The sequence below is a fragment of the Pseudonaja textilis genome, chromosome 4 (genome assembly GCF_049901715.1).
Source record: "Pseudonaja textilis isolate UNSWEBS1 chromosome 4, rPseTex1.2, whole genome shotgun sequence".
NCBI classification, from domain to species: domain Eukaryota; kingdom Metazoa; phylum Chordata; class Lepidosauria; order Squamata; family Elapidae; genus Pseudonaja; species Pseudonaja textilis.
Genome location: NC_141993.1, coordinates 23,200,109 through 23,227,817, shown reverse-complemented (window position 1 = coordinate 23,227,817; position 27,709 = coordinate 23,200,109). Strand labels below are relative to the sequence as shown.

The window sequence follows — 27,709 nt, the reverse complement described above, 5'->3', positions numbered from 1 at the left end:
CAATTAGAAAATAGAAAAAATAAAAATTTAATGGTTGAAATATAATACACTGGATAAAGCAATCTTTTTGGCACGAGCATCTTGAATATGTAAAAAAGAACATGGGAAGAAGATACACAACCTTTTGTTATAGTACACAATGTGTTTGGATGGAATTTACTCAGGATAAATAATTACCCGGTGGACAGCCTCATCCCTCTAGGACAAACCCATTCTATTTCTGCCGGCAGAGAGGGCTTTGTTCGGATCCCATTAGTAAAAAAAAAAAAATCTGACGGGGGGGATCCAGAAAAAGAGCCTTTTCTTCTGTAGGGCCTGCCCTTTGGAACCAGAGCCTAGAGTAGCGGTATGGCAAGATATAGGCGGCGTAGGGCTTTAAAAGTGATAACCAACTTCTTGAATTGCACCTGGAAGCAGGTTGGTAGCCACCGCAGCTCATGGAGCAGTAAGGTAACATGGGTCATCCTAGGCACCCCAAGAATGGCTCACGCCGCCACTCTCTGTACCATTTTCTCTATTAGGTTTTTTTTATTTGATTCTCTCAAAGTCGGGATAATAGTAACCAAATTGGTGCCATGCATGACAAGGTCAAGGGAAGTCTGCTGTAGGACAATAGCAGTAGCACTTAGACTTACATACCGCTGCATAGAACTTCTCTAAACCATTCACAGAGTCAATGTATTGCTCCCAACACTCTGGGTCCTCATCTTGCCGACCTCAGAAGGATGGAAGGTGAGTCAAACTTGAACCAGTCAGGATTGAACTCCAAGCAGTGAGCATGGTCAGCCTGTAATGTGCTTTCCAATGATCCATATATGCCCTCTATTTCAGGGATAAACAACAACTACCTTAGGTGCCTTTAAAAACAATTGGGGGAAAGGGTGGCCTTTTGGGGGCAGCAACTTTAAAGGTACAAATAGTTTTAAGTCTCTGAGTCTTCTTACAGGTAGACCATTCAAAGTTCTAATGCCACTGAAAAACTTATGACCATTTATACACTTTAAAAATCATTTAATCATGGTCACATGATCAAAATTCAGATGCTTGGCAACTGGTCCATACTTTATGATTTTTATTGTTCTGGGGTCATGTGATCATCCGTTGCATCCTTCTGACAAGCAGAGTCAATTGAGAAGCCAGATTTATTTTAACAACCTTGTTACCAAACAACCATAGTGATTTACTTAATAACAATGGCAAGAAAGATTGGAACATAGGGCAAAAGTCACTCAACAAGTGTCTCACTTAGAGTAAAATTTTGGACTCAGTAGTGGTCGTGAGTCAAAGACCACCTGTATACAATAAACAGTTCAAGATTTTAAAATCGAATTGGGCAGGATTTTGTTGTTTGGTAGACATCAACATGTTTGGAGCTGTGAATATTTAGTGGCTCCCTAGAAGGAAATCACCCAAAAGAACTTGCTCATTTGGAGTCGGAGAGAAGACCAACAGTTGATTACTGGATCACATCATGGACTCTCCTAAATTCATGATTAATGATTACATAGCGATGACTATTCCTAATAGTAACTATGTGATCCCCTAGGAATCAGTAAGATCTGAAACAATTCATGCCCTAATCTGGAAAATAACAAGAGCTACAAACTAGATGAAATGAAAATCATTCAAAAGCAGTTATTAAATGGCTGACAGCTCCAGAAACTTTAGAAGTGTGTGTAGACTTGCTACACGAATAAAATCACCCCCCAAAACCGTACTTAGACTTGTATGAACTGTTAATTTTTAATCTGAAGTCTGAAATGTTTTAATCTGTTTGAAAAAAACAAACAAAGCAACTTTCCAGTAACGGGGGTATAAAAAGCATAAAAATGATTTGATCAGGATTGTGCACTGCGAAAAAGGTCATTTCAAGCAGTGAATAGAAAAAGTAAACATTCTCATCCCAAAGGTGCTTTTTTAAAAGGCAACTTGACTTTATTGATTTTTTTCTTTGAAAACATTTTACTTTTCATTCCAGAAACTTCTTCAGTTCAGAACTGAAGAAACTTCTTAGTTGAGAAGTGAAATGTTTTCAATAAAAAAAGCCAATTTGCTTTGTGGAAAAGCACCTTTGGGACAACCATACCTGGATGATTCAAAATCTCCATAGGAAGTAAACATTCTCCCTCGTAATGGGCTGCAGCTGGTTTAACAACCGGTTCTATGAGCACACACGCGCAGCATTCAAAATACACCAATTTCAAGCTCTATAGCTTACCTTCTAGGGCAGCCCCGGTAAGTAAAACAGCTGAGGTGCGGAAATCCGCTGTGCTGAAAAACGCTGACATATAGGACAGGTTGGTGGTGGTAGGCAGGGACAGCTAACTGTTGGAGATACCAGTTCTGTAGAACCGGTCCAAACCAGGAGCATCTCAGCACTGATTCTCCTTCTGAAGACCATCTATGTTCCATATGGAATTTAAAGGCTCAAAAGGAACAGACTGGCAATGAAGGAGACCTGGCAGAAATTAATTCAGTCAGGAAGAGGGATTTGTCCGTCTTCTTGCAAATTACCCAAAGATTGGGGAAACTACTACCCTCTTTCCCCCACTAATTACCAATTCAGGCTTGGGAGGAGTGCTTGTTAGAGTTGTATATGGACATTGTTAATAATATAAATTGAGAATAAGAACAACCAGGACAAAGTTCAAAATAATCCCCCTGTCTCTGTCCAAGACTCATTTCTTAAGGTGGACAAGGCTTTAGATGTTGATTGTGAATTATTGTGAAATAATTACAATGAATCGTAGCTGGTAGGTGCTTCTGTTATCATTCTTGTTTACATTCATAGTTAAGACTGGTTATATTTCAAAAGATTGTGGGGATGACAATAATAGTCCCAATTTATAAAAAGGGCAGTAGGAATGATTCATGCAATTATAGACCTATCGGGCTTTTGAGTGTCATTAGCAAATTATACACTATTATACAAATTATACACTAAATATTTAAATTACAAGCCCTGAATCTCGATAGAGACAAGAGAGCATAATCTGAGATGACTAGGCAGGATTCAAAGACCAGAGGTCAATAGTAGAGCACATTTGGTGCACCACTGTCTTGCATAAAAATACACTAGATTTTAAACATGCCCTTGATTTGATTTCCAGAAATGCCCTTTGGGGGGAAAAAAACACACAACTATTGACAGTTGCATCCTTTCTAACACCACTTTAAGAGAGAGTATAATCTCCAAAGGTCTCTCTGGCACAATAAAGTTTGTGAAATCAATTCAACAAGGTTGTATATCTTCCCTCTCTTTTTTCAATTTGTATATCAATTCAGATCTACATAATTTGGATTCCATATACCTAAACTATCAGGGCACAAATAGTTTCACAAACCCTGTTGGGTTAAAAAAAAAAAGAAAAAAAAGAAAGGCATTAACAACAATATTATAGTCCTGCAGACAAAACCATGCAATTTTTAATTTTGAAAGATCTAACATTCTGGTCTTGCCTAATAAGAGAGCCAGCTGACAATCCTTAAGAGTAGAAATGTACAATTTAAAGCAATTTACAGCATTTAAATATTTTGGGATGGTTTTCCATTCTAAAGTCAGCTGGAGTGCTCACCAGAATCACACAGTGCAGCTAACTCTTAGGTTCAGAAGTGCTATCAAGTGCTTCTTTTATACTAGCAGAGGCCAATTAATCCCCACAGCATTATAACTCTTTTGAGTCCAAATCATTGACCCAAATCTTTAATGGTTCAAAAGTAGGAATTCATGCAAAGAAGCACCATAAACTTTGTAAACAATTTTTTTGAAATCAGTCTTCACTGTACCCAATAGAACTGTAAACACCCAGTTAAGGTGGGAGGCAGGAATGCCTGCAATCCAGGTAAGGGCCTAGAGGAGGAGGAGAAATTACAGGCTGAAAGTCCAGTTCTTCCCAGTTGGTGTGGTCCCTCTAGTTTTAGTAGACAATTTTACTTCTCCCTGGAAACAGGCCATAGAGCAGAGTTCCCCAACCTTCTCGGCTTTGCGGACCGGCGGTGGGGAGGGGCTGGTTCTATATGAGCAGCAGGCAAGCACATGTGCATGCGCTCATCTGCTGTTGGTGCAAGCAGGAATGCATACACATGCTCTTGCTCACCCGCCATTTCCATGCCCCAGTTCCATATGGCTTAAGGCTTAGAGGTGGTCCACGGCTTGGAGGTTGGGGACCCCTGCCATAGAGCATGTTAGTATTTCATGGGTTTCCTATAGTATATTCCTAGTTTGTTTGTTTTTTATAATATAATCCCAAGCCAAAAAACTGTTAACCCAGAGAGCAAGGGGATATGAAGGTTCAGGCTGAAGTTAATAAACTGACCCAACAGGGCAGACATTGGATAAATAAGAGCATTTTGGGAACCAGCAATATATCCACAAAATCTTAACTTTCTCCAAGCTGAAGATAGCAGTTTTCCAAACCAGACATCTTACCATCTACATGGCTGTGTGGCGGATATTTCAAGACCCTATTAATTAAGTGCCCCTGCCCCTCTGCATGTGGTGATGATGAGATTGAAACCATTTTGCATGTATTATTACTTTGTAAACTCTACTGGGATAGAGCTGCTTATATTCTATCTGTAATACATAAATTTCCAAGAAGGCAGACATTTAAGTGAACCATCTTCTAGAAGATTCAAAACTCTTTATCACTTGTGTGGTAGCCAAATTCTGGGTTGCTACAATGGAAATAAGGTAGGACTGGTCAAGAACTGTTAATAGAAATAACCATCTGCTTTATTCATCATTTAGGTTTCATACATGCTAGCTATGCTGTCTCTCTCTCTCTCTCTCTCTCTCTCTGTGTACGTACACATAGATTGTGATATTTTAGATTCATACTTGCACAAGTATAAATTAACACACCATTATATAGCAGTGTATGTTATGCTTTTGTTATCTTCATTAGTATTTTTTTTCATTTATTTGATCTTACTTTGATCTATATTTTTCCACATTTTTCTGGTCATTGATCAAATAAACAGGATTTCATTTCATTTCATCCATTTTAAAAAACTTATGCTTTCGCTATTGAAAAGATAAAAATCAGTATTGTTGAAAGTTAGTATTTTTTAGAAGGACGTAGATTGGTGATTGGAGAGTCACCCACCCATGGTTTATTGCCTAACCAGTGACATTTCGTGGTAAACATTTTCTGTGTATATGTGTAGATACTTTTTACTTCTCATCCCTGTTTATCTTTTAATTGAAAGGTGTTTGGTGATACCTAGAATATACAAAATCACTGTTTATTATATAGGTGAGGCAATAAAAAATAAAGCAAGGCAGTTGTTAAATAATAATGATATAATTAGCTACCTGGAAAACAGTGCTAATGGAAGGTTTAAATACATCAAAACTAGCTACAAAGAGTTAACAAGAAGGGAAAAAATTGGCTCATCTATGTTCTGATCCTATGACTAAGATCGATACTGGATATATAGTTGCTCTTATATAAACTTTGTCCTGCCTACATGTCATTTGCACACAGTCCACTATCAGCATATAGATAACATATTTCTCCAAGGGGAAAAAAACATAGCAATAAATATTACCATTCCTTTGTGTTCAGTTCTGCACTTGTAGTTAATACTTTATTATTATTTGTGCCTTCAAGTCAGTTTTTGACTCTTAGAAACTGCCTAAACTAGTTTCTGCAGTTTTCATAGCATGGTTTTGGGGAGCGTGATTGCCATTGCCACCTTCCAAGGGCAGAGTGAGAGGCATGACTAGGACAGTCAGTCTCCCGGTTGTGCCTTAACCACTACACCACACTGGCTCTTAGTTAATGCTTTGTGGCGGGGGGGGGGTCAAACATGATTTTATTGAGGGCCATATCAGGGTTGTGTGTGACTTGGGGGGGGGGCAGGATAGGCATGGCCAGGGGGGATATGGCCACACATCGTCACTTGTGTTGGGGGTGCCTGTGGTGGCCCATGCACTCTGCCAGCGAATACAGACTCTCAAGCAATGGCCTTCTGCAACTCTCTGCCAGCAAAAACAGAGCTCCGGAGGGCTGCATAGGGCACTCCCGAGCTCGGTTTTCACTGGCAGAGGCACTGCAGGCTGCTCCTCCACTGTTTCCAGAGTGTCTCTGCAGGCCAGAGCAAAGCACACCATGGGCCGAATCCAGCCCCATCAGGCCCTTGCTTTATGGTGTCAATAACAATACTCAAGGCCAATTAATAATTACTGTTTTATATTCATATATATTTTATGGTGCATTTTAATAACATGTCTAGTGTCTCTCCAGTATTCCAGTAAGAACAATTACATTTGTTTCCCATGTAACAGAAAGGAGACTTCACCTATGCACTTTGATTTGGAATCAAGCCCAGAGAACCTGGAAGGCTGATTAAATATATTTAATTGGATTTTGAAGGTGTGGTTTTTTCCCATGTTTATCTAGCGATAAATCTTAGAAAGCTTGTGCCTGAGTAGACCAAACACAGTTTATGAAAGTCTAGGACATTACCGGGTTGAATTAGTAGCAACCAGTATGTGCTACCGTTTCTGGCTTTTCTGGACTGTGCAGATCTGGGACAATGGTCGGATTCAATTTTTTTTACTACTAGTTCTGTGGATGTGGCTTGCTGGGCATGGCAGGGGAAGGATACTGTAAAATCTCCAGTCAGAGGTGGTATTTGCCAATTCTCCGAACTACTCAAAATTTCCGCTACCAGTTCTCCAGAACTGGTCAGAAGCTGCTGAATACCACCTCTGTACCAGTTCCAGAAAGAATGCAGATGAAAACAAATCTGTTAAAATGCTGGAGATCAGCTGCTAAAGTCCCTGTTGCTCTAGGATCACTGAGAAATGAAGGCTGCTTTATCTTAGCATGGATGCGGGCTTCCTGAATGGCCAATTGCTGGCTTCAGTAGCAGTTATGTCATAGACCTATAGAGGATTTTTTTAATGATGATGTAATTCGTTCCAGTGTAGCTCCTCTGTAACTTTTCCCTTTAAAATTATTAAAAATTATTCCTATGTATTTATCAGAATAACAAATAGACACTGGAAGAGACATTGGAAACCCTGAAACCATTTCAGACCAAAGGATTGTCCAATCTCTTCTTAAAGTGATCAAGCACTAAAATAGGCTATCCTAAAACCTATAGATTAATTTAAATTTTCTGACAGGATTGTCTAGATCAGGGATGTCAAACTTGATTTCATTGAGGGCCACCTCAGGATTGTGTTTGATCTCAGGGGGTTGGGGTGTGTGTGGCCAGGGGGCGTGGCCAGCTCAACGTCACTCAGGCTCTGTTTTTGACTGCGACTGCCTTCTGCAGCCCTTTGCCAGTGAAAATGAAGCATGCGGCCTCTGTTTTTGCTGGCAGAGGGCTGAAGGAGGCCGTCGCGGCCAAAAATGGAGCCCAATCAGGCTGCTTACAGCCCCCCGAGCTCCATTTTCACTGGCAGGGGCATCATGGGCTGGTCCTTAGCTGTTTCCAGGGTGGCCCCACAGGCTAGATCTAAGCACCCTGCGGGCCAGATCTGGCCTCCAGACTTTGAGTTTAACCCTTGGTCTAGATCTCTTTAAACATTCAACTTCATACACTGAGGACCTCTAGTCTGGAAAAACAGAATAACTACATACTTCTTTCCTAAAAATAGAGCACATCATTCAACAATTTACAAGAAAATAAAGGTTTTTAATAAACCATGCTTTTAGTCTGTACTTCTCCCACTTTGATGCTCCGTAATCTTCTCAGAATTAACATGATACCAGCATTTTGTTAGCTAAACTTAGGGTAGTTCAAATGTTTAAATAACTTAGGGGTAATTAATTTCATTTGAGCTAATTAGTGGATAGCAGCATCATTTAGGCATGTCAGTTTTTTTTCCACATCAAATTACTTTAGACTGATCATTTCTGAATATTCTACTTCATTGCTCCAGAGTTTTGTAAATTGTTATTTCTTGGTTTGAACTTGGAAAATAAACAGGGTCAGGCGTAATTAGTGCTTGGATTGAGAATATCACAGCTGTTTCGACATAGCATAAGACATCTATCATGTTTTGGTTATCAAAGCCAAAGCCATGGTTTTTTTTACAAAACCATCTTTAATCTTAACAAAAAATATTAACAAATAAAATTACAAATTAAGAATGCAAACCAGGAAGAACAAAAGGGGAAATATACCTTACATTTTATACTTAGCAATAGTCACTGTTTAGCAAATAATTCATTACAATATGAACAACGCAAGCAAGATATTATGTATTGTAACATATCACAGAGTCTCACAGAATCTATTGGCTATTTGCTTCGCTTTCAACAACTGAGTGAAACAAAAAGGGTGAAAAATAAAATCAACCCTGTGGGAAGAAATATCCATCTGGTTCAGTTCCAGGCTGCGAGAAAGAAACTGGAGACATGGAGGCTGATTGGAAAGTTGGTTTATTGATGAAGCAGTATCACATGTGATTCTGGGCAGCTGACAAAATGGAGTTGAGAATGAGTGGGTTTTTATACCTTCTCTGGGCTTTGTATTTGAGCTTCCTGTTCCTGTGCAAGAACGTATCCTTTAATATTCTATTGGCTGCTATCAGATTCCTATGGGGTCATGTAGGGTTGTAACTGGCTCTATAGGCAAAAGAGGAAATGCAAATCTTATGTGTTCGAGCTAATCCTCTTGTTTATTGTTTATCTGATCCAAGGTTTCTGTGACTTTGAAGTTTGGACTGCTCTGGGTTGGTGCAATGAAGGAGCTTGTGTTCTGAAAGGGTGTTCGGCAATTCCTATTGTACCTAATGGCTTTTGTCCTGTGTTGGAACTTGGGTGAGGGGCTGCTTCTAATCCTACCATTCTGTCTTTGTTCAAACTTTGCTGCAGGGAGTTTCAAAATTTCCTGTCTTGAATAGATTACCAAATCTGCATTTCTAAAAGCTGGCCTCCTCAGTTTCTGCTTGGGGACAGAGAGACTGGGGCTGGTTTAAGGGCATGTTTCTTCATTTCTCCTTTAGGGAAATATAATATTCTGCCCTTTTAATATTCCTCAAAATATTTCATTCTTCTAGGAGGGGGGGGGCTTCCCACAACCCTGAAGTTGAGTCAACTGTATAAGAATGAAAGGGAAAAAATATTATAACAGATCCCTTCAGTATTTGTGAACTTAGAGAAGTTACGTATTCTTGGGTCTTCCTAACTACAACTTTTATAGACTATTTTATGTTTTTATGTTTTTAAGGATATACCTAAACTGCCGGGAATCCACCTGATTGGATGGATTCCTGGCAGTGTATGTATTTTATATATCCAGGGATATGTAAGCAAATATATTAAATATTTATCACGTGCAAGCTGGGAATAATTGCAACTTTGTTTCTTTAAATTTGGGGAATCTAAATGCTCCTTAGTTCTAAGGTGAGAAATGGTATAAGCAGGGCTGTCAAATTCATGGCCCACAGCCAGATGCGTCACAAGCTGGCCATGCCCACGCTTAGTTTAACGAAGGGGGAAAAAGTCGTGATATGTCATGTGACACTGCAAGTTTGACACCCCTGGTATAGAGTGTCTGCTCTATTGGAAGGGTTGTTTTTAATCTCATTTTCTTTTAAATAGTAATTTGATTTTTTAGAAGTCTGTTTCTCCAGTAGGTTGGGTTTATCTATTTATAAAATCGATACAGGTACCAATGTTATATAGTAATCCTAAATGATTCACTTACAAAATCAGTAAAACAAATCAAGCAAAATTTCATAACTTTCCTACCACACCCCCAAATAATCCATACTTCACCTCCCCATCTGAGCCCAGTGCTTAGAGCAGGGGTATCAAACTCACGGCCCGTAGACTGTCACGTGCTGACTACGCCCCACCCCCATTTTAGCAAAGGGGAAAGTCGTGACATGTCATGTGACAACATGACCCTGTGGCTTTGACACTCCTGGCTTAGAGGAACAACCAGTTCTTTACCTCCTTATGGAAGGTTTTAATCTTCCCCTGTGCAATTTTGGAACATCATAACTTTTAAGATGTACATTCTGTCCGTTATGGAAAATAGGCTTGGGCTAGATAGAGTCAATTAATTCTCAAGGGTGTTTCTACTTGTTGGAGGGTAAGCACAGATAGGAACAAAGCCAGACATATGCAACTAACCAGGGAATACGAAACTTTATTTCAATTCAAGTTAGTGCAAAATATATTTACAATGATTCTAACAGTAAGGATTTAGGTATATATGAAAGTTTGGTAATTAAGACATAAATGTAAGAATGCAAATGAGAAAAATCTAACAAGTTACACTAGCAGAATTTTAATTCATTGACTCCAATCGCTACTCTTTTAATTTATAAGCTGAAACATTCAACTACTAGTTTCTTCCCTGTTCCTATACGTAAATTATCTTTAGAATAGAATAGAATAGAATAGAATAGAATAGAATAGAATAGAATAGAATAGAATAGAATAGAATAGAATCCTTTATTGGCCAAGTATGGTTGGACACACAAGGAATTTGTCTTGGTGCAAATACTCTTAGTGTACAAAAAAGAAAACATACATTCATCAAGAATCATAAGATACAACACTTAATGATAGTCATAGGATACAATAAGCAATCAAATCATACTAGAAAACAGTCAATATAAATTGTAAGGATACAAGCGACAAAGTTACAGTCATACAGTCACAAGTGGGAGAGGATTAGGAAAGCTAATCATTTTGCCTCCCTGCCTGAAACTACAGGTAGTCCCCAACTTACAACAGTTGACTTAGTAACTGTTAAAAGTTACAACAGCACTGAAAAATGTGACATATGACCATTTCCCCACACTTATTACTATTGCAGCATCCTCATGGTCACGTGATTTACATTCGGATGCTTGACAACTGACTCACTTTTATGATGTTTGCAGTGTTCTTGGCTCCTATGATCACCTTTTGCAACCTTCTGACAAGCAAAGTCAATGGGGAAACCAGATTCACTTAACAACCATGTTACTAAGTAGGATCAGGAATTGCAACCGCAGCAATTCACTTAACAAATGTGGCGAGAAAAGTCGCAAAATGGGGCAAAACTCACTTAACAAACATCTCATTTAAGCAGCGTGAGTTTTGGGCTCAGTTGTGGTCATGAGTTAAAGACTACCAGTATAGCAAAATTTGCTATTCTTTTTTTTTTTAAATAAACTTTATTGAATTTTTATTACATTAAAAACATAAAAAATATATCACTCAATAACAGCTATTTGTGGTGCTTATCATTTGTGCAATATTTACAGATACTAATTTGTGCATGATTATATTCTTATTCTATCTATATTGTATATTTAATAATTACCTCTCCTTATCTATTCTTATTCCTTCTGAATTCATCCATCTCCTGCCAAACCTAGAAACCTCTTCACCTCCCTCCCCACTTCCCATTCACCTGTTCTGGCTTTCTTTTTTTACTTCTTTCCTTGAAGGGGGGAAAAAAACAAAACCTACTGCCGCCTTCAGGTGATTCTAATGAGTTTAAATTTTTCCCTTCCTTTTCTCTGAAACTGTCTACACCTGGAAGATCCCCACAGAGGAGGAAAGAAACTTGAGAATAGCACATACCAATTATTTTTGTTCGTTTCTTTCAGGACAGGTTGTTCCTCCACACGATTTCTTCCGTTGGTGTTTGGTCTCTGCCTGCACTGTGATTTCTCTCTCAGTTTGGGTTTTAGGATGATGTCTTTTCATTCTCACTGACCCAATTATGCTCTTGGCTAGCTATAACAGTTTGAATGGCATTTATTGGGCATGTCTTGGGCATGTCTAGGGGGTGATTTGTGAACTCAGTCAATATGTGTAATTGATGGGTGATTTGTAACATATTTTTTAAAAAAAATGTGTGCATGATTTGAAGCATTCAATTCAGTGCTTCACTACCTTTTTCCTTCATTACCCCAAACTGTTTATCAGAAAGGTTTTTTTTTAACCATCTACCTCAGGGGTCCCCAAACTCTACAAGTCTTAAAGATGCCAAGTTTGGTCCCGTTTGTGATTGGGCAATGGGTTCTCATTACCCAAAGAAAAACCACTCTTATCTAATTTGGGGTAATTTACCTCGGTTTGAAAAACATTGCTTTAACATAATACTTACTAGATGTTGAAATTTATATAGAGTGTCGTTTTGTGTCGTGTTTCCTTTTACATTCAAATGTTTCTGGAAACACGAATGAGAAACTTATATGTTTATGGCACAAGGGAGCCCTACATTCTTCTCTGTGATAGGAACCTGAGAAGAGAATATCCTTAATGTGATATAAACATGAAGAGAAAAATGTTGCCTTTAAATAACCCCAAAGCTGCATTAGGTGAAATTTCTTATTAAAAGCCTTAGTCTTTGAAGTAGCACATGATTTGTGATGGCATTGTTGCAACAGACCAACCTCACCTTTTGTGCTAAGCTATATTAATAACAACTACAGGGCTTTGTGCGTGAGTGTTTATGTGTCCTTATTAAGTTTTGTTTACTAGGTCTGATAAGTAGATTGTTGCTAAGGAAGCTTCTGCCACACAGCTCTCATGTTTACATTGCTTTTCAACTGGTGGTTAGCAGTTCTATAAGAATGAATCATTTTCTTTGTGCTAAAATCTTAATTTCAAATGCTCATTAAATGGTTTGTTACTCATCCAGTGTTGTGTCTAGGTTTTGAAGAACAGTATGGTGGTATATGGTGATTTCATTGAGGGCCACATCAGGGATGTATTTGATCTTGGGGACTGGGGGGGAGCATGGCCAGAGGGTGTGGCCAGCTCGTCACTCTTCAAGGCTCCACTTTTGACCGTGACAGTCTCTTGCAGCCCTCTGCCAGCAAAAATGGAGCCTCCCCCGGGCCTCCATTTTTACTGGCAGAGGGCTTCAGGAGGCTGTTAAAGCCAAAAATGGAGCCCGGTTGGGCCACACACATCCCCTCCAAGCTCTGTTTTAGCTGGCAGAGGCACTGTGGGCTGGTCCTTTGCTGTTTCCAGCGTGGCCCCTGGGCCAGATCTAAGCATCCTGGGAGCCTTGAGTTTGACATCCCTGAAGTAGAGGAAGAAAACAAAAACAGATTTGGCCAAGACAATGGTTGGAATTAGCAGTTTGGCCACTCTTTCACTTGGTTTCACTTAACTATTCACCCGGTTCTTCTTCAATTTCTCCTTTTTGAGCTGAACATCAAGTTTTGAAAAATCCAGGGATTATTTGCTGGAATGCTGGTGATTTTTATATTCTTTTGGCTCTTTCAATTCACATTTTAATATTGGTATTAAATATGGATATTTTCAAAATGAAGATGGTGATGGAAAGATTGGTGGAAAGAGGAGTATTTTTAAGTAACTTCCTGCTAACCAAATACCATACCCACTTCCTGTACCATGGCTCAGTATTGAAATAAGTAGAAAATAAAGGAGAACGTTGTTTTGAGAAAGGAGGGAGGGAAATAGAAACCAAAGATTGCCCCGCCTTAATTCTCAGCAGAGAATATCTCCAGTAAACTTCCAAGAGTCTATTATTATACCTTGCAACAGTAGAGTTTCAATAGTCCTTGTAGAATCTTATTTCCTGACCTGGCCTCAACAGACTGGCATGAAATGACACGTTTACAATTTGTGAGACCAATTTCAAATATATCTAATTATATCCCTTCATATTATTGCTCCCTTTCTTTGGAGATACATGCAAATGTGTGTGCTTATGTGTGTGCTTTTGTGTGTGTGTGTTTTCCTGACTATTTTACTCTCTGTATTATGTATTCAAAAGGACATGTTGTTTCTCAAACTAAAGTTTCCTTCATTTTCCATCTCTTTGGCCGGTGTGTTTCCACTTGCAGTTCAGTATACAAATAATCTTTCATCGGTTATTTCCGTATTTTAAACAGGGTTTCCTGCTCTCATTTTTTTTCATAGTTTCCTTGCAGCTTGCCATGATTGTGGGAATGTAGGACATACGCCATATAAAACAAGGTAGGGAAACAGGGAGAGTTAGTCTTCTGAAATTCTTTCCAACCATTTTCCCAGCAGTTGCTAGGGGTGGGCATCTGTTTATTCTTTGATGGAATGAAGTAATATATTTGCAGAGGAGATATGTTTAGTGTGCGTGTGTCTGTGCACTTACTTCTCAGGGGCCAATCAGGATGTGTGCAGATGTGTTGCTTACCTTTGTCTGTGAAAGTCTAATCAGAGTGAATACAAAATACATTGCTTCTTTTTGGGTGGGTGCTTCCACTGTGTTTTCGTGTTGTTTTCTGCTATCTGTTCCGGTTTGTGTGAATGTGATAAACACAGAAAGGATTTTATATACTCTCCTCTGAGTCACATGGTTGGGTGAATTTAGAAGTGATCAGCTACTACAGTACTTAACTACCCTTCCCATGGGGATGAATTGGAAGATATCTGTCTGTCGGTCGGTCCATCCATCCATCCATCCATCCTGAAGCTAGCTGGGAGTGATGGCATTTACAGTGTGCTTAGGTAGGGGTGTCTGATTTAAATTATCAGATTATCCATGTTGTCAATTTTGATGGCAACCATTCCTTACTGCTTCCAATAATGAATGACTCATGCAACATAAATAAAGTATCACAGGAGGCAACAGGAGAAATACAGCCTCTGGGAGTAGCTCTGGTGATAAAATAAAAGCAGTTATTTCAAATATGTTGGGTGTGGATGCTTAGTGGGTTTTTTTTTTTTTAAGAAAAATATTTTAACTACATATGGGAAACGTCCCACCCACTCAGGACCACTATCTGTACAGTTAACAAATTTAGATTGCAAAATCAGCAGTTATAAAGGGAAGCACGGAAGATTTGTTCTTTTTGGTGGCTTTCCATATTTGTGTAATTTCCTCCACCAGAATGTGCAAACAAATTCTGCTTGTAATCTTTTGAATACGCAATTAACTTGTGTGCTTTTGGTGCCTGACTTAGAGAATATTACGTCGTTCCCCCAAGTGAGATTAGCTAACTTCCTTGTTGATATTTAGGAAGGTCCCTCAAGATCTGGTTATGCCAACAGGCTTGGGGGTCCCAGGGGACCAGTGACATTTTAATGTGCTCCCCTTTTTATGGTTAATATCGTTACTGTCTCCATTTGTGGTTTGTATACATTACTTTTTAATACTACTTTAATTCTAACAATGATTGTCATATTTTTGTAATGATTGTTTTTATATTATTTCCTTTGATTCTTGTATACTGCCCTTCTGATAAGATGAGTGGCTATATAATTTTGATAAATAAAACTGTAAATAATAGAAGAATATTTATTCAAAGTAGCTTTAGTCATCTTTTATTGTAAGATTTTTCCTTTCAGTTGGCTGGTTGAAGTTTTTTCCTATATATTTTACTGTTCAATGTTTTAAGTATGTGATTTTATTTTTTACATCTTTGTTATGCCATCAGCCAGATGTTTGGACTGGAATTGGTATTTTTATCAATTTACTGAGTAGGACCTGGGACAGGCAGATGCTGTTGTTAGATGGTGTTACAAAGATATAATCACAGGATATAAACTGTTCTGAGTAAAGCAGCCTTTTGCAAGTGAGTAATTGTGATTTTGTCAGTGCTGATAGTATTCAAGGGCTAATCCAGTTGTTTTGGGATTACATCCCAGGTGCCTATTACTATTGGTAATACCTTTGCTTTCTTTTGCCACAGTTATTCTATTCTTGTTTGCAGAATTTAGTACTTTGTTATTGTCTTCAGCCCTTGTTCTTCTACTCTGCTGTCTCGAGGTACTGCTACATCCAATATCCAGCCTTTTTTTTTTGTCTTATTGACAATTGTTAAATCTGGGGTATTATATGACAGGTGTTTGACGGTTTAAATTCTAAAGTCCCAGAGCACTTTAGCTTCTTCATTTGCCATTACTTTGTCTATTTTATGGTCCCACCTGTCTCACTCTGCAGGCAGGTGGTATTTCTTACAGATGTTCCAATACACCATTGTTATGCCATTGTTTATAGCAGTGGTCACCAACCAGTGGGCCAGGGTCCACAGGTGGTCCGTGAGAAAATTTTGGTGGTCCACAGAGAAATGTCACCCCCAAAGCAATTAATCCATGCTGCACGGGGACACAAGGCTGTGCTGCCCACATGGCCTGCAGGAACACAAGGCTTGCATCCCTCGCATTGAGAACAACACAAGGTAGTGAGGGGAGGGGGGAAAGGGCAGAAGGGGGAATTTGCCCCACTTGCCCCACGCACCTGGCCAGGCCACTGATCTGCTTCTTTCCACTTCTTTCTTCTTCTGCTTTTGGCTGCACGCAATTAAAGATATTGATATTTGATATTGACCAGGTAATACTTTGTCTTGCCACGTCTCTTTCCTATTCTTCATTTGGTCTTGTAAGCCAGTTTGATTTCTTTACAACTCAGTAAGCATGCATCGTATACTATCTTCAGTGTGTCATCTTCATTGTCATTCAGACAATTCAGTCCTTTTTTCTTCAACTCTCTGGTGTACTTGCAACATTCCATGTCCATATTACTGTTATTTTTATTATTATTACTCCTATGTTTATACACCTAGTTTCTGTTTCCACACTTAAGGCAATTCAGCTGATGGGGGAAAAAAAGAGAGAATTATAGGCCAGTAACAAGGAAAATTCCAGTATTTAAAATCTGTAGTTGGCACATTGAGTAAAACATAGTGACAGAGATAACTCACTAAATTAAGTCCAAATCTCTAAATATATTTAGTCCCCTATTTGATTTATGGCAAAACTGGTAATAATCATTTTTCTATTAATTCCAATTTCTTATTTGAGCATTCTACTTGTTCTTTGTTTTGGAAATTTTTAAAAAAGCAGTCACAAAAAGATTGTTCTTTCCTGTTTGTTTCCTTTATCTGTTCTTTCCGGGTGAAAAAAAGAATATCAGCATGAACTAATCTTCCTCAGCATCCAGACCTACTCAATGAGTTTTGTTTACTCAGAAATTAACTGCACGGTCACTTGAACTAAAAGTCATGTGATAAATCAAGCAAACCCCATCTGTGCCTCAGGAGTAATTGCAAAAAAAGAATTTAATTGCCTTTTTCACAAGTGTAATCACTACTAGCCCTTTTCCCCAAGGTTATATGTCGGCTGCTTTAGCATATCTGAAAAGATAGATTTAAGATTGTCTTATCCTTCTACATTAGTTATAAACATAAAATAGAAATACATTTGATCCCCTGTGCACTGTATTTCTTGATCACCACTGTGGACCAGTGATTTTCTCTTCCTAAAACAAGTCCATAGGAACTCATTGTGGGACAATATAAGTCTTCATACTTACAACACTAAAAGGTATGCATGGAGTAAATTTACTTTTAATTTCAGGATTCCTTTCTCCCCCACTTTTAAGAAATTGCTCTCAAGAACTAACCTATGCCAGGAAGAAAGAAAACGGTGATCTTTGTATTGTAGAAATTTGAATAGCGAGAGAGACAACTCTATACATTCTTGTTCTCCTGTTTCAGGCACATTAGAGCAAAAGTTCATCTCACAGAATTTACCTCAGGCTACAGTGCATTGATGGCAAACCAATGATGTACATGTGAAAGGTGACACGCCATATTTTGAGTGACACACCAGAGTTCACCAACTAGTGTCCCTGTTTGAGCCACCAAAGAAACTTAATTGACCTCAGATACCAGAAATACATAATCCAGTATCCTCCAAAGCAGGGTCGCCAACCTTTTGGACCTCAGGGACCACCAAACTCATAATTTTAAATCCGAGGGACCACTAACCGGTTCTGTGGGCATGGCCTAATTTGGGGGTGTGGCTTGGTGGTCATGTGACTGGCTGGGCATTGCTTGTATGTAAATATTATAAATATTTATATAAATATTGATTTTTTTTATTAAAAAGCAACTTTTACCCAAAGTCAGGCAAAGCAGGTAGGCAGATTGAGTTGCTCACAGAATTACAGATTCATTCAGAGATCTATCTATCAGCCATTGGCTAGCTCGGTCTGTCACATAAAATTTGGTCGCAAGCAAACTCAAAAGTTCATGCATTGCTGTCTATCTTGTATAGGTAGTCCTTAACTTACAGTCCCAGTTGCACAGAATTTCAATTGCTAAACAAGGCAGTTGTTAAGTGAATTGTGCCTGATTTTGTGTCCTTTTTGCCATGGTTGTTAACTGAATTGCTGCCTTACGTCAGTTAAGGGACTCACACATTCATTAACTGAATCTGGCTTCTACTAACTTTGACCGTCATCAGCCAGCTGCTAAGGTTACACATGATGTTCATGTGACCCTGGGATTCTGCAACCATTGTAAATATATGCCAGTTGCCCGCATGTTGATCATGTGACCTTGGGGATGTTGCCGTAAGTGCAAAGGCCAGTTATAAATCACTTCTTTCCAGTGCTATTGTAACTTGGAATGGTCACTAAATGAATGGTTGTAAGTCAAGGTACCATTTGGAAAGACTGCAATTAAGTGCCATAACAGGGAAGTAGCTATTCCAGACAACATATTCCATCAGAAATAGATTTTAAGCAGATCAGGATATGAGTAATGGTGAAGTTTTACTTGGCCTGTCCTATCTCACGCACAAATTTAGATGCAATGAAGGATCGTCAAGATAAAAATATCTGATTACTTTATCACGTAAGATTAAAATGAGGGTTTTATCTTGTTCATCAAATCAGGTAATTAAATTCATGGATTAGCCCTGATTCAGATGGCATGGAACCAAGCCGTTGATTCGTACTGATTGATTAACGGGCTGGGTATTTTAAAAAATGAGGAGAAGCAAAATGCAGTTGGTTACATTCCATTACATTAAATTGTCTAAACAGAGGATGTTTGAGTAGAAAGTATTTTATCTCCTAATCTTTTTCTTCATTCCCCAAATTATCAGGAAAACGGCAACTGCAGATGCAGAAGGAAGATACCCCATTTTAAAGCAATTTGAGGCTGTTTTGCATCAGCCTGCAGAACTGGTTTCTGCTCTGGCTTAATCAGGATGAACAAACCAAAGAGGGATTTTCTCTTCTGCAAAAATAGTAACAGTTGTCCTCCTTAACGTAATTGAGAAGACTACATGCAAGCATTCTGAAGAAATGAAAGAAGTCGAGCTCTGGTCACGCAAAGAAGTGGCAGATTGGTTGTTGGAGAATGCGGTGCCTGAATACTGTGAACCGCTGAAGCATTTATCTGGGCGTGATTTGATCAACCTAACCAAGGCCGATTTTGAGAAACCCCCTTTGTCGCGAGTGACTTCTGACAGCGGGCAGCAGCTCTTAGACATGATAGAGACTTTGAAAATAGAACACCACATCGAGGCACACAAAAATGGGCACGCCAACGGCCACCTCAGCATCAGCACAGAAGCCCCGACCAGCGAAAATGGCTTCAACAAAGCCTCCAAACCAAACGGGGTGCCGAATGGCTACAGGAAAGAAATGATAAAAATCTCCATGCCGGATCTAGAACGTTCTCAGTATCCTGTGGAGTGGGAGAAGACGTTTCTGGCTTTCCTTTATGCACTCTGCTGTTTCTTCCTGACCACGGTGACAATCTCACTTGTCCACGAACGAGTGCCTCCCAAAGAGGAGGAGCCCCCCCTTCCAGATGCTTTCTTTGATTACTTTAACCGGGTTCAATGGGCCTTTTCTATCTGTGAAATTAATGGTATGATCCTTATGGGACTTTGGTTTATTCAGTGGCTGCTTTTAAAATACAAGTAAGTAGACAGGTGGTGGTTGCTCCTGATTTTATTTTTATAGATGCTTGCTTTAAATTGTGAAATTTTTCAGTGTCAGGGACTCTTATTTAATGGTAAATGTGGATCAAAAAAGTATCAAAGTATACACGAAGGGACTGGTGAGTAAAAATTAGAGCAACAACTGCCTAAAATATGTTGCAGAATAATTATTTACATAATACAATATGAACAATAATATTTATTTGATCAATAAATCAGCAAAATTTAAAAGAATAAAAATGGAGTGAAGGAAATATATACAATGCCACGTTAGCATCTAGCAAAATAAATCACTTATTACAACATTCACTCCTGTTATTACTATGTTGATATACTTGTTATATAGATAATATTAATAGAAAACATTAACAGGTGTAGAATAAAAACTATATATCCCCTAACGGTTTGCTAGTTAAGATGTATCAAATGGAAAATAATGATTTAAATCTAAGATGATTATGTCTTTAATCAGTTTTGTCTTACTTTTATTGTGGCAACCCAAAATTTAGCTATTCCACACATAATGAATGGTTTTAGATCCTAAAGGAAAGGTTCATATAAAATCCATCTGAACTTCCTGGGAATTTATCTGTTTAGGGGCAAAATATAGATTTGCCTAATATCTCTGTAAAATTGATACCAACAGCATAATTACTTGTGAGATCATTTAACTTCCTCATCATCACATGGGCAGATATGCTAAACTACAAGGACTTTACTATTATTAATAAAATAGTAAAGTTTACTATTTGCCATTTTATTATACATGCTTTGAAGAAGTGCAAATGGATGAATATCAAATCTTGCTTTAAAGGATGCAATTCTCATTTTTGGGAAGGTTAACTTTAGCAAGTAACTTCTGCAAATCTTGGATTCCCTAAGATGAGAAAGGATGAAGATGCCTTCAAGTGTGTGAAGAAGAAAATAAAATGGAGATCCAATTAGATTCTCCTATATGATAGAGAAATGTGTTGTCCAGATAAGTATTATGACTCTTGTATACTCCCTGCAATTCAGGAAATTTGGGGAAAGTTTTGTAGTGTGGCATTTCTGAAATATGTGGGGTGAGGATAGGATATATAAAGTAGAAGAGAGGGAAAATTATCGTTATACAAGAATATTTCTTGATCTCATCATAAGATTTGGGCTTTCAAAGAAGCAAAGAACATGCAGACTGTCCAGCCTCCATAATGTTACATTGGGATTTTTTTTTTCTTGAAAGCTTTCTTGGGACAGCTGTGATAAAATAAGATATATTTTGCAGATTTCATATAAGTGATAAATGTGCCCTGAATGGGACAGGGGAGGTGATTTTATACAAGTTAAAAGACTATAAAGCGGGGTAAAATAGTTCTCAAAACTGGTTTATATCCAGACGAAGACTTTCATAATCTTGTTGCATTGTATTTAGCATCTAAAGCAATGGTAGTCAACCTGGTCCCTACCGCCCACTAGTGGGTGTTCCAGCTTTCATGGTGGGCGGGAGGGGTTTTGTCCCCTACTTTATAAATCACCATTACTGTGCAACCGGTGGGCGGTTAGAGAAAATTTTACTACTAACAGAGATACAAAAGTGGGCGGTAGGTATAAAAAGGTTGACTACCCCTGAGCTAAAGCAAGTATGTTGAAATTTGGAGTTTCACTCGTAAATAGGAATCAGTGGAGTTCATGATTTCAAAGACCCAAAATGAAGATTTCAAAAACCCAAAATTAAGCCGGCAAGCATATCTGTGGAAGAAAGGTTGATACAGAGTTGACATTAAAAAAGGTTGACTTAAAGCAACATAAAGTTGTTAATCCCATTAATTTTAATTTCCATAGGTTCATCTTATGCTGAAAAATATTTCTCCTGGTTGTAAAAGAGAAATTTTGACAAAATGATTGAGAACGTTGGATTACTGCCTCCACTCTGACATAACGTCTTGTAATAAAAGTTGCATTATGTGATTTGTGAAAAAGCCAAGTATTTGTAATGCAATCTCCAACTCGAAAAACATTTTGGAGTGCTTGCTTTTGAAATACGGCAATGTTTTGAGGGAGAGCATCCATTAATATTTTATATAATGATCTTGATCCAAGAAAACTGTATTACTAGTTTTGTACACTAAATGGATGATTGGATAACAGCTTCCCTACATATTACAGCCAAGCATTTTAGAGTCCTGCACAAAAAGTTTGTAAAATAGCATTAGTGGTAAATTGTACATTGCCCTTTCAGTGGAAAGCATCTAAAAGTTTTCCCAAAATAAATCTTTGCAATCTGTTCAGCTTGATATTTATACTTGGTATTTATTTTATAAATATAAATATTATAAATATGAACACACACACACACACACACACACACGCACACACACATTCATTTGGCTGTTTTTGTATGTTGTGATAAACATAGATATTAACTGAAATCACATTGATTTCAGTGACTGTACTATAAGTATGCTAAATCTGGAAACTATATCTGATGAAAACATTTTGCTATCAACAGTAAAAGTAAAGTTTCTGTTGAGTTCCAACTCTCCCCAATTTTATTTTTTGATAATGATATAAAAGTGGTTTCTAGTAGTTTTCTTCTTAGAATTTTTTAAACTTCCCAGTTTCACTTTCTTTCCTGGTATTTTTGGGTGGTCACCATCCAAGTTCTAGGCACGTTTTAGAACCAATTGGGCTATTTCAGAACATCTAAAATCAGTTAGCTACTTCTTCTAGTTGGACTTGTTACCCATACTTTTCTCTTAAACTGGAATGTTGTCTTCTAAGGCTGTTAATAAAAATTCAGAATAGCTTACATGAAATAGTTATTGAGATAAAAATCAAAGAATCTGAGGAAATATCTTTTATGTCTTATAATAGATAAAAATGTCTGAACTTTTAAGTTGTCCAGAGGAATTAGAAAGAGGCCTTAGAACTAAGTTCTAAGTTCATTTTCATAAAAGCAATAGAGAGTTTGAGCATGAACATATTTAGTTTCAAGCAAATCATTTTTTTAAAAAAAATGGCAAAAGGTCTCTAAATGGGGACTAAAAGCAGAATAACTAACAAAGGTTAGGAAGAGAAATCACTTTTTTTCTTAGTGTAATTTGTTTTTTCAGCTCAGTTTTGTTCAGCCTCTTGCTATCCTAAAAATAAATGCACCACCTTTAACTTGCATGGAAAAAATGAGCAAATCTGCACAGTGAATTTAAAAGCTCATAAAAACTTTAAAAACCTACAAATGGGGGATAAATTCATTTATTTGATTGGAGAAAACTGTGAATATGCATACAGCCCCTCAACACTATATTATTCCAGATTACATCCCATACTGCGTTCAGTAAGTTTTTGCAGCTCTTTGGGAAAACTTCCAATAATTCTGCTATTTTGGTTATGTAGAAAAGAAACATAAGAACCATACCTAATGTAGAAACAGTTTGAAGAATCTTCTTATGCTTTTACCTAACTACAGTCTTCTTGGATCTATTCTAGTTCTGTGAATTTGGAATATTTCATTTGATTTGTTTTTAGTAGTTTTTGGTGTAAACGGAGTGGTGTCTTGTGGAAAACACTCTTTTTACAATATTCTGAAGCCCTTCAAATGATATACAGTTCTCTCTACCTTTTCTTTCCCCTTTCAGGTCTATTATTGGCAGAAGATTTTTTTGTATAGTTGGCACATTGTACTTATACCGTTGTATTACAATATATGTAACGACACTCCCAGTACCTGGCATGCATTTCAACTGTTCGCCAAAGGTAACCTTTTTTTGTTTTACTATCATTATCTAACAGCATTTTTTTCATTTTCTTAGACATTCTGAAAGAGCTGGCTCAGAGTGACTAATGAATTTCTTACCAAGATAATTGGCCATTTTTTTTCCCACAGATAGTCAGTATTGCTTATTACTCAATTTTCTGTTGCTCAACCAGACAAACAGGTTCTGTCAGTATTTAGTTCTATATTTCTGTTATCCTATCGTGGCAATCATTTAGTTATCACATTGAAATAGACCCATGAAATTCCCAGCTTCAAAGCCAAGAAAGACTGTCAGAATTGATCTCATTCCTCAGGAAGGCCAGAGCATTCCGGCATTTGAATTTTGAAGGAATTTATAAACTCTCCAATTGCCATATTTGAATGTATTCTGATAGAAATAACTGTAATCAATTTAGGGTAACATCCTTAATATAGTTCCACAATTTATCATCCAGAAAAATTGCTGGATAGTTAGTAGAAGCACAAGACTTCTTTGGATACATAGATGTAGAGCCAAACAGAGCCATTTAATAATTGTGTTTTCTGTCCAGACCAAAATTTTAATCAGACAAGATGGAAGAGGTTTTTCAAAGCCCTACAGAAGGTTAATTGGATGTGGCCTTCTGAATTTCACAAGATAAACTGTTCCAAAGAGTCTAGCCACCATGGAAAAGATGCTTCTTAGACATTCTGTAATATTTAGCAACATTTAAGGGAAGAGGCCTGGAACGTGCCCGTCCTATCTAACCTGATAGTGCAGTTGACATATCAACATGCTGGGTCAGTTGCAACTTCTGACTGGTCTTCAACAGCAGCTCTATGCAAAGTATATTACACTAACTAAGACTACTAAGTAAGCAAGGCCTACCAATCCAGGAAGGGACACAATTGGTGATAACCCAAAGCTGTGCAATGGCTGCCATAGTCATGACAGGATTTGAGCAGGACCTCAGGAGGATCACCAAGTCACCAATAAAGGAGAATATTTGTAATTCATTGTTGAAATGAGGGGTCCTTGGTGCTCTCTGAGCTTGGCTGTTTTCTTGCAGACATTTTATTATCCAAATTAGGTAACATCATCAGTGCTAGCACTAAGGACCTCTGACCACCAATTTGTATAACTCCTGTCTTGGGGAATGTTACCTCTTCAAGAGGCAAGGGTGATGAGAACCCATAGGAATTCAGAGGCTCAAAGTTTGTCTTACCAGGGATGAGTCTAAGCTGGTACACCCACCCCCAGTTGAATCTTTCATAGTCTCCAAGCTCTGGGTAAGCACTTGAATGGCATCCCCTGCCCAGTATGAGGTGCAGACAGATAACTAAATCCATTCACTGATGATCTGTGAACTGATAATACCATACCCCGCACTATTGAATGATCTCACCCTGCAGTGTGATGTAGGTGATAAATAGAAAGGAGGAGAGAACAGAACCCTAAAGCATCCCAGATAGAGGAGGCCAAGGAGTGGACCTCTCCCCTGGACCAGCATCAATTGGAACTAGTCATGGAGGAAGGAGGAAAACCAGTGCAAAACAGTATCCATATTGAACCAGTCCCAGAAGGATACCATGGTTAATTCTTGAAGGTTTTCAGTGAAGGAACTCACATGTCTGAACAGCTATGAAACAAGCCATGCCTGCACTAGGTCTGACATTAATTCCTATTCTTGATTTTAGTTATTCTAATATAATCCTTAAAAGAACTGTGACTATTTCCTCGCACAAACTCTCTCCGTTAACCACCACAGTCTGTCACTCACTCGCTTCCTCTCGTAGATGACAGTTCAGACTTCGGGACCACCATTACTAGTTGAAGGTCTCTTGCTTGTTGGCCTCTACTGGGTCTCTCTTCGCTGTGGTAGGGGTTGCCTCCCCCTCACCGCAGCTCGAGTCTCCCCACACTGGCACGTTTCTCTGTGGGACTCGTGCACCCCAAGCGATCGCACTAACAGCAAAAAAGTGCTAAGAAGAACCGCAGATGGGCTTCAGTACCTCTGTTCATCCTTATATCACCACTGGAAGTCCATAAGAACTGATTTCTCCACAACAATGAGCATAATTAAATTCTGGAAGCCACTATTTTAATGGAAAAATAGATTTAAAAGAATATAACTTATTAATATTTAATGGACACTTATTTGTTTTAATTTGATTTGACTTTGTAACGTGAAATATTTTCAGACATGTCGATAAAACAGAAGTGAGCTGTTAATTATCTAGTAGGAGCTCCTATTAATTATCTAACTTTGTGGTTATAGAATAAGTTTTTTTATTAATTTGATAACAGTAATGTTACAGTATTATAAACACAATGAATGCCAAATGTATCTTCTTTCTCCGCCTTAATTCATATTTATGACTAGTGGGTTTAAGTTGTCATTTATGAATTTGGGGAATTAAAGTTTATTTTCTTGTCAGCTCTCTTAAAAACATGGTAATTGGATTCTTACAATGTATTGCACTTTCCTTGCTAACTTCCCAGAAAATATTGCAACATATTAGAAACCTTTGTTTTATAGCTGTCCTAAACATATGTGAGCAACTTCCTCTACATTTTTCTTTGAGATGCCACATAAATGGCATTGTTATTTAGAATTTTCAAACAAACAGGATAAGTGAGTTAGTGATGTTTTAACCTTGAAAATTTAGATACGTGTGTAGGACTTGTTTGGGTTTAGACCAGTATTTTCCTGCAGGATCGTTTGTAGCCTCTATTGTTCTTAATACCATACAATACCAATATATAGGAAAAGTACACATACAAATGAGGAATGAATCTATTAAATTTGGTCCTAACTTTGTGAGATTGGATTTGCCATCTGTTTATTTCTATCCAAAAAGAGTAGTATTTATTTCAACCATTTCTTGTTAATCAGCATCCGTCTGCAAAGAAGACAGGTCAGTTCTCCCCACCTAAACAGTGATTCAAAATTCTTGTTTGTCATTTGACTGATTATAGTATAGAAAGAAAGAAAATGATTGTGTTGAACAAGTAGCTTTTCTGATATTTTAACCTATTTATGTTGAACAATGAAAGTGATTTTAGGTTCCTACTTTCTGTTTTGATGAAACATTCATGATGAGGAAAAAAAAACGTCTGTGGTTATGTAGAGAAAAGTTCCTTGTGCAGTTTTCATAAGGGTTATCTGTAATTTTAAAACCTGTGAAGAAATTTGCGATTCGCAAACACATTCTTGTAAAAGCTTTTGTATAGTGAAATGTACCTCCTTCAAGCTTATGCTATAATCCATGAGCCTTTGTGTTGGAACAAAATTCTTTATTGCTATTTATTCCCTCTGCTGCTTGCTTCATTCAGTGGCCTGGAAATTTAATTATTTGCAGTGCAATGTTTTACAGTTAGGCACATTTGAACTAACACATTGATTTATCCCTTCCTCTTTCTGAAGCTTTTTGGCGACTGGGAGTCACACATGAGAAGGATCATGAAGCTGCTTGCCGGGGGTGGTCTGTCAATCACAGGAGCCCATGACATGTGTGGTGACTACCTATATAGCGGCCATACGGTGATGTTAACTCTGACATACTTATTTATCAAAGAGTGTAAGTGCCTCCATTATTCTATAGAGCACTATATGTTATTTGATTAATTGAGATCACCCTGCCGTGATACTACCCTTCACAAAGCTTTATACCTTTATTATATGTTTTTTTTAAGAAGTATATTTCATAGATTATAACTATCCCCCAAATAAAGCAACTCAGAGAAGATTTGTTAAGGATATTGATCAATGTCCTTCAATGATCTAGAAATATATATTATAGATTGATGTAAAAATGCTTTGTAATTGCTCTATATTATAATTGCTACATTGCACCAATTCTATCAGTATTTACTAAACTTTATGACCACTAGTAACAGTTGCATCAATTGGACAAAGATTTTAATCATACCATATTTGTTTCCTAGGAGTGAGCTACAGGACTTCTTAATTTTCAGTCCCGAATAAGATTTTTTTTCAAAGCTAAAAATACTGAGTTAAAATTGAAGCAAATGAAATTAGAATAATGTTGAAGCAACTGGAGTAACATAACATTTTAGTTTTTACTGTTACGCAAGTAACATCCTTGTTGAACAACCACTTGTTCTGTAATCATTTGAAGTTATGGTGCTGAATAAGGGGCACTTAAGAACTGTTCCTTGTAGTGGCAGCCATCATAATGGTTCCCAAGTTCACATGATCATGATCCAGGTGCTTCTCAACTAGTTTATAATTATGACATCACCGCATCCCACAGTAATGTGGTGGCACAGTGGTTAGAGTGCAGTATTGCAGGTTAATTCTACTGACTG

The 27,709-nt window shown here is 37.8% G+C and overlaps 1 protein-coding gene across 10 annotated transcripts in view; it reads left to right on the top strand.

Annotated features, from left to right (window-relative positions):
- SGMS1 (sphingomyelin synthase 1) overlaps positions 1–27,709 on the top strand; it is a 73,734-nt gene that overhangs the window by 35,377 nt on the left and 10,648 nt on the right. For 5 of the 10 annotated variants that reach the window (XM_087932366.1, XM_087932361.1, XM_026719910.2 and 2 more), the window contains 3 exons: positions 18,819–19,643; positions 23,279–23,396; positions 26,805–26,958. In XM_087932366.1, the coding sequence (XP_087788492.1) occupies positions 19,021–19,643; positions 23,279–23,396; positions 26,805–26,958 (895 nt within the window). In that variant the 5' untranslated portion in view covers positions 18,819–19,020. Of the gene's footprint in view, positions 1–13,502; positions 13,572–13,868; positions 13,926–14,926; positions 15,056–18,818; positions 19,644–23,278; positions 23,397–26,804; positions 26,959–27,709 lie in introns of those variants that run through there. The other 5 variants (XM_087932364.1, XM_087932362.1, XM_026719911.2 and 2 more) reach the window with 4 other exon arrangements.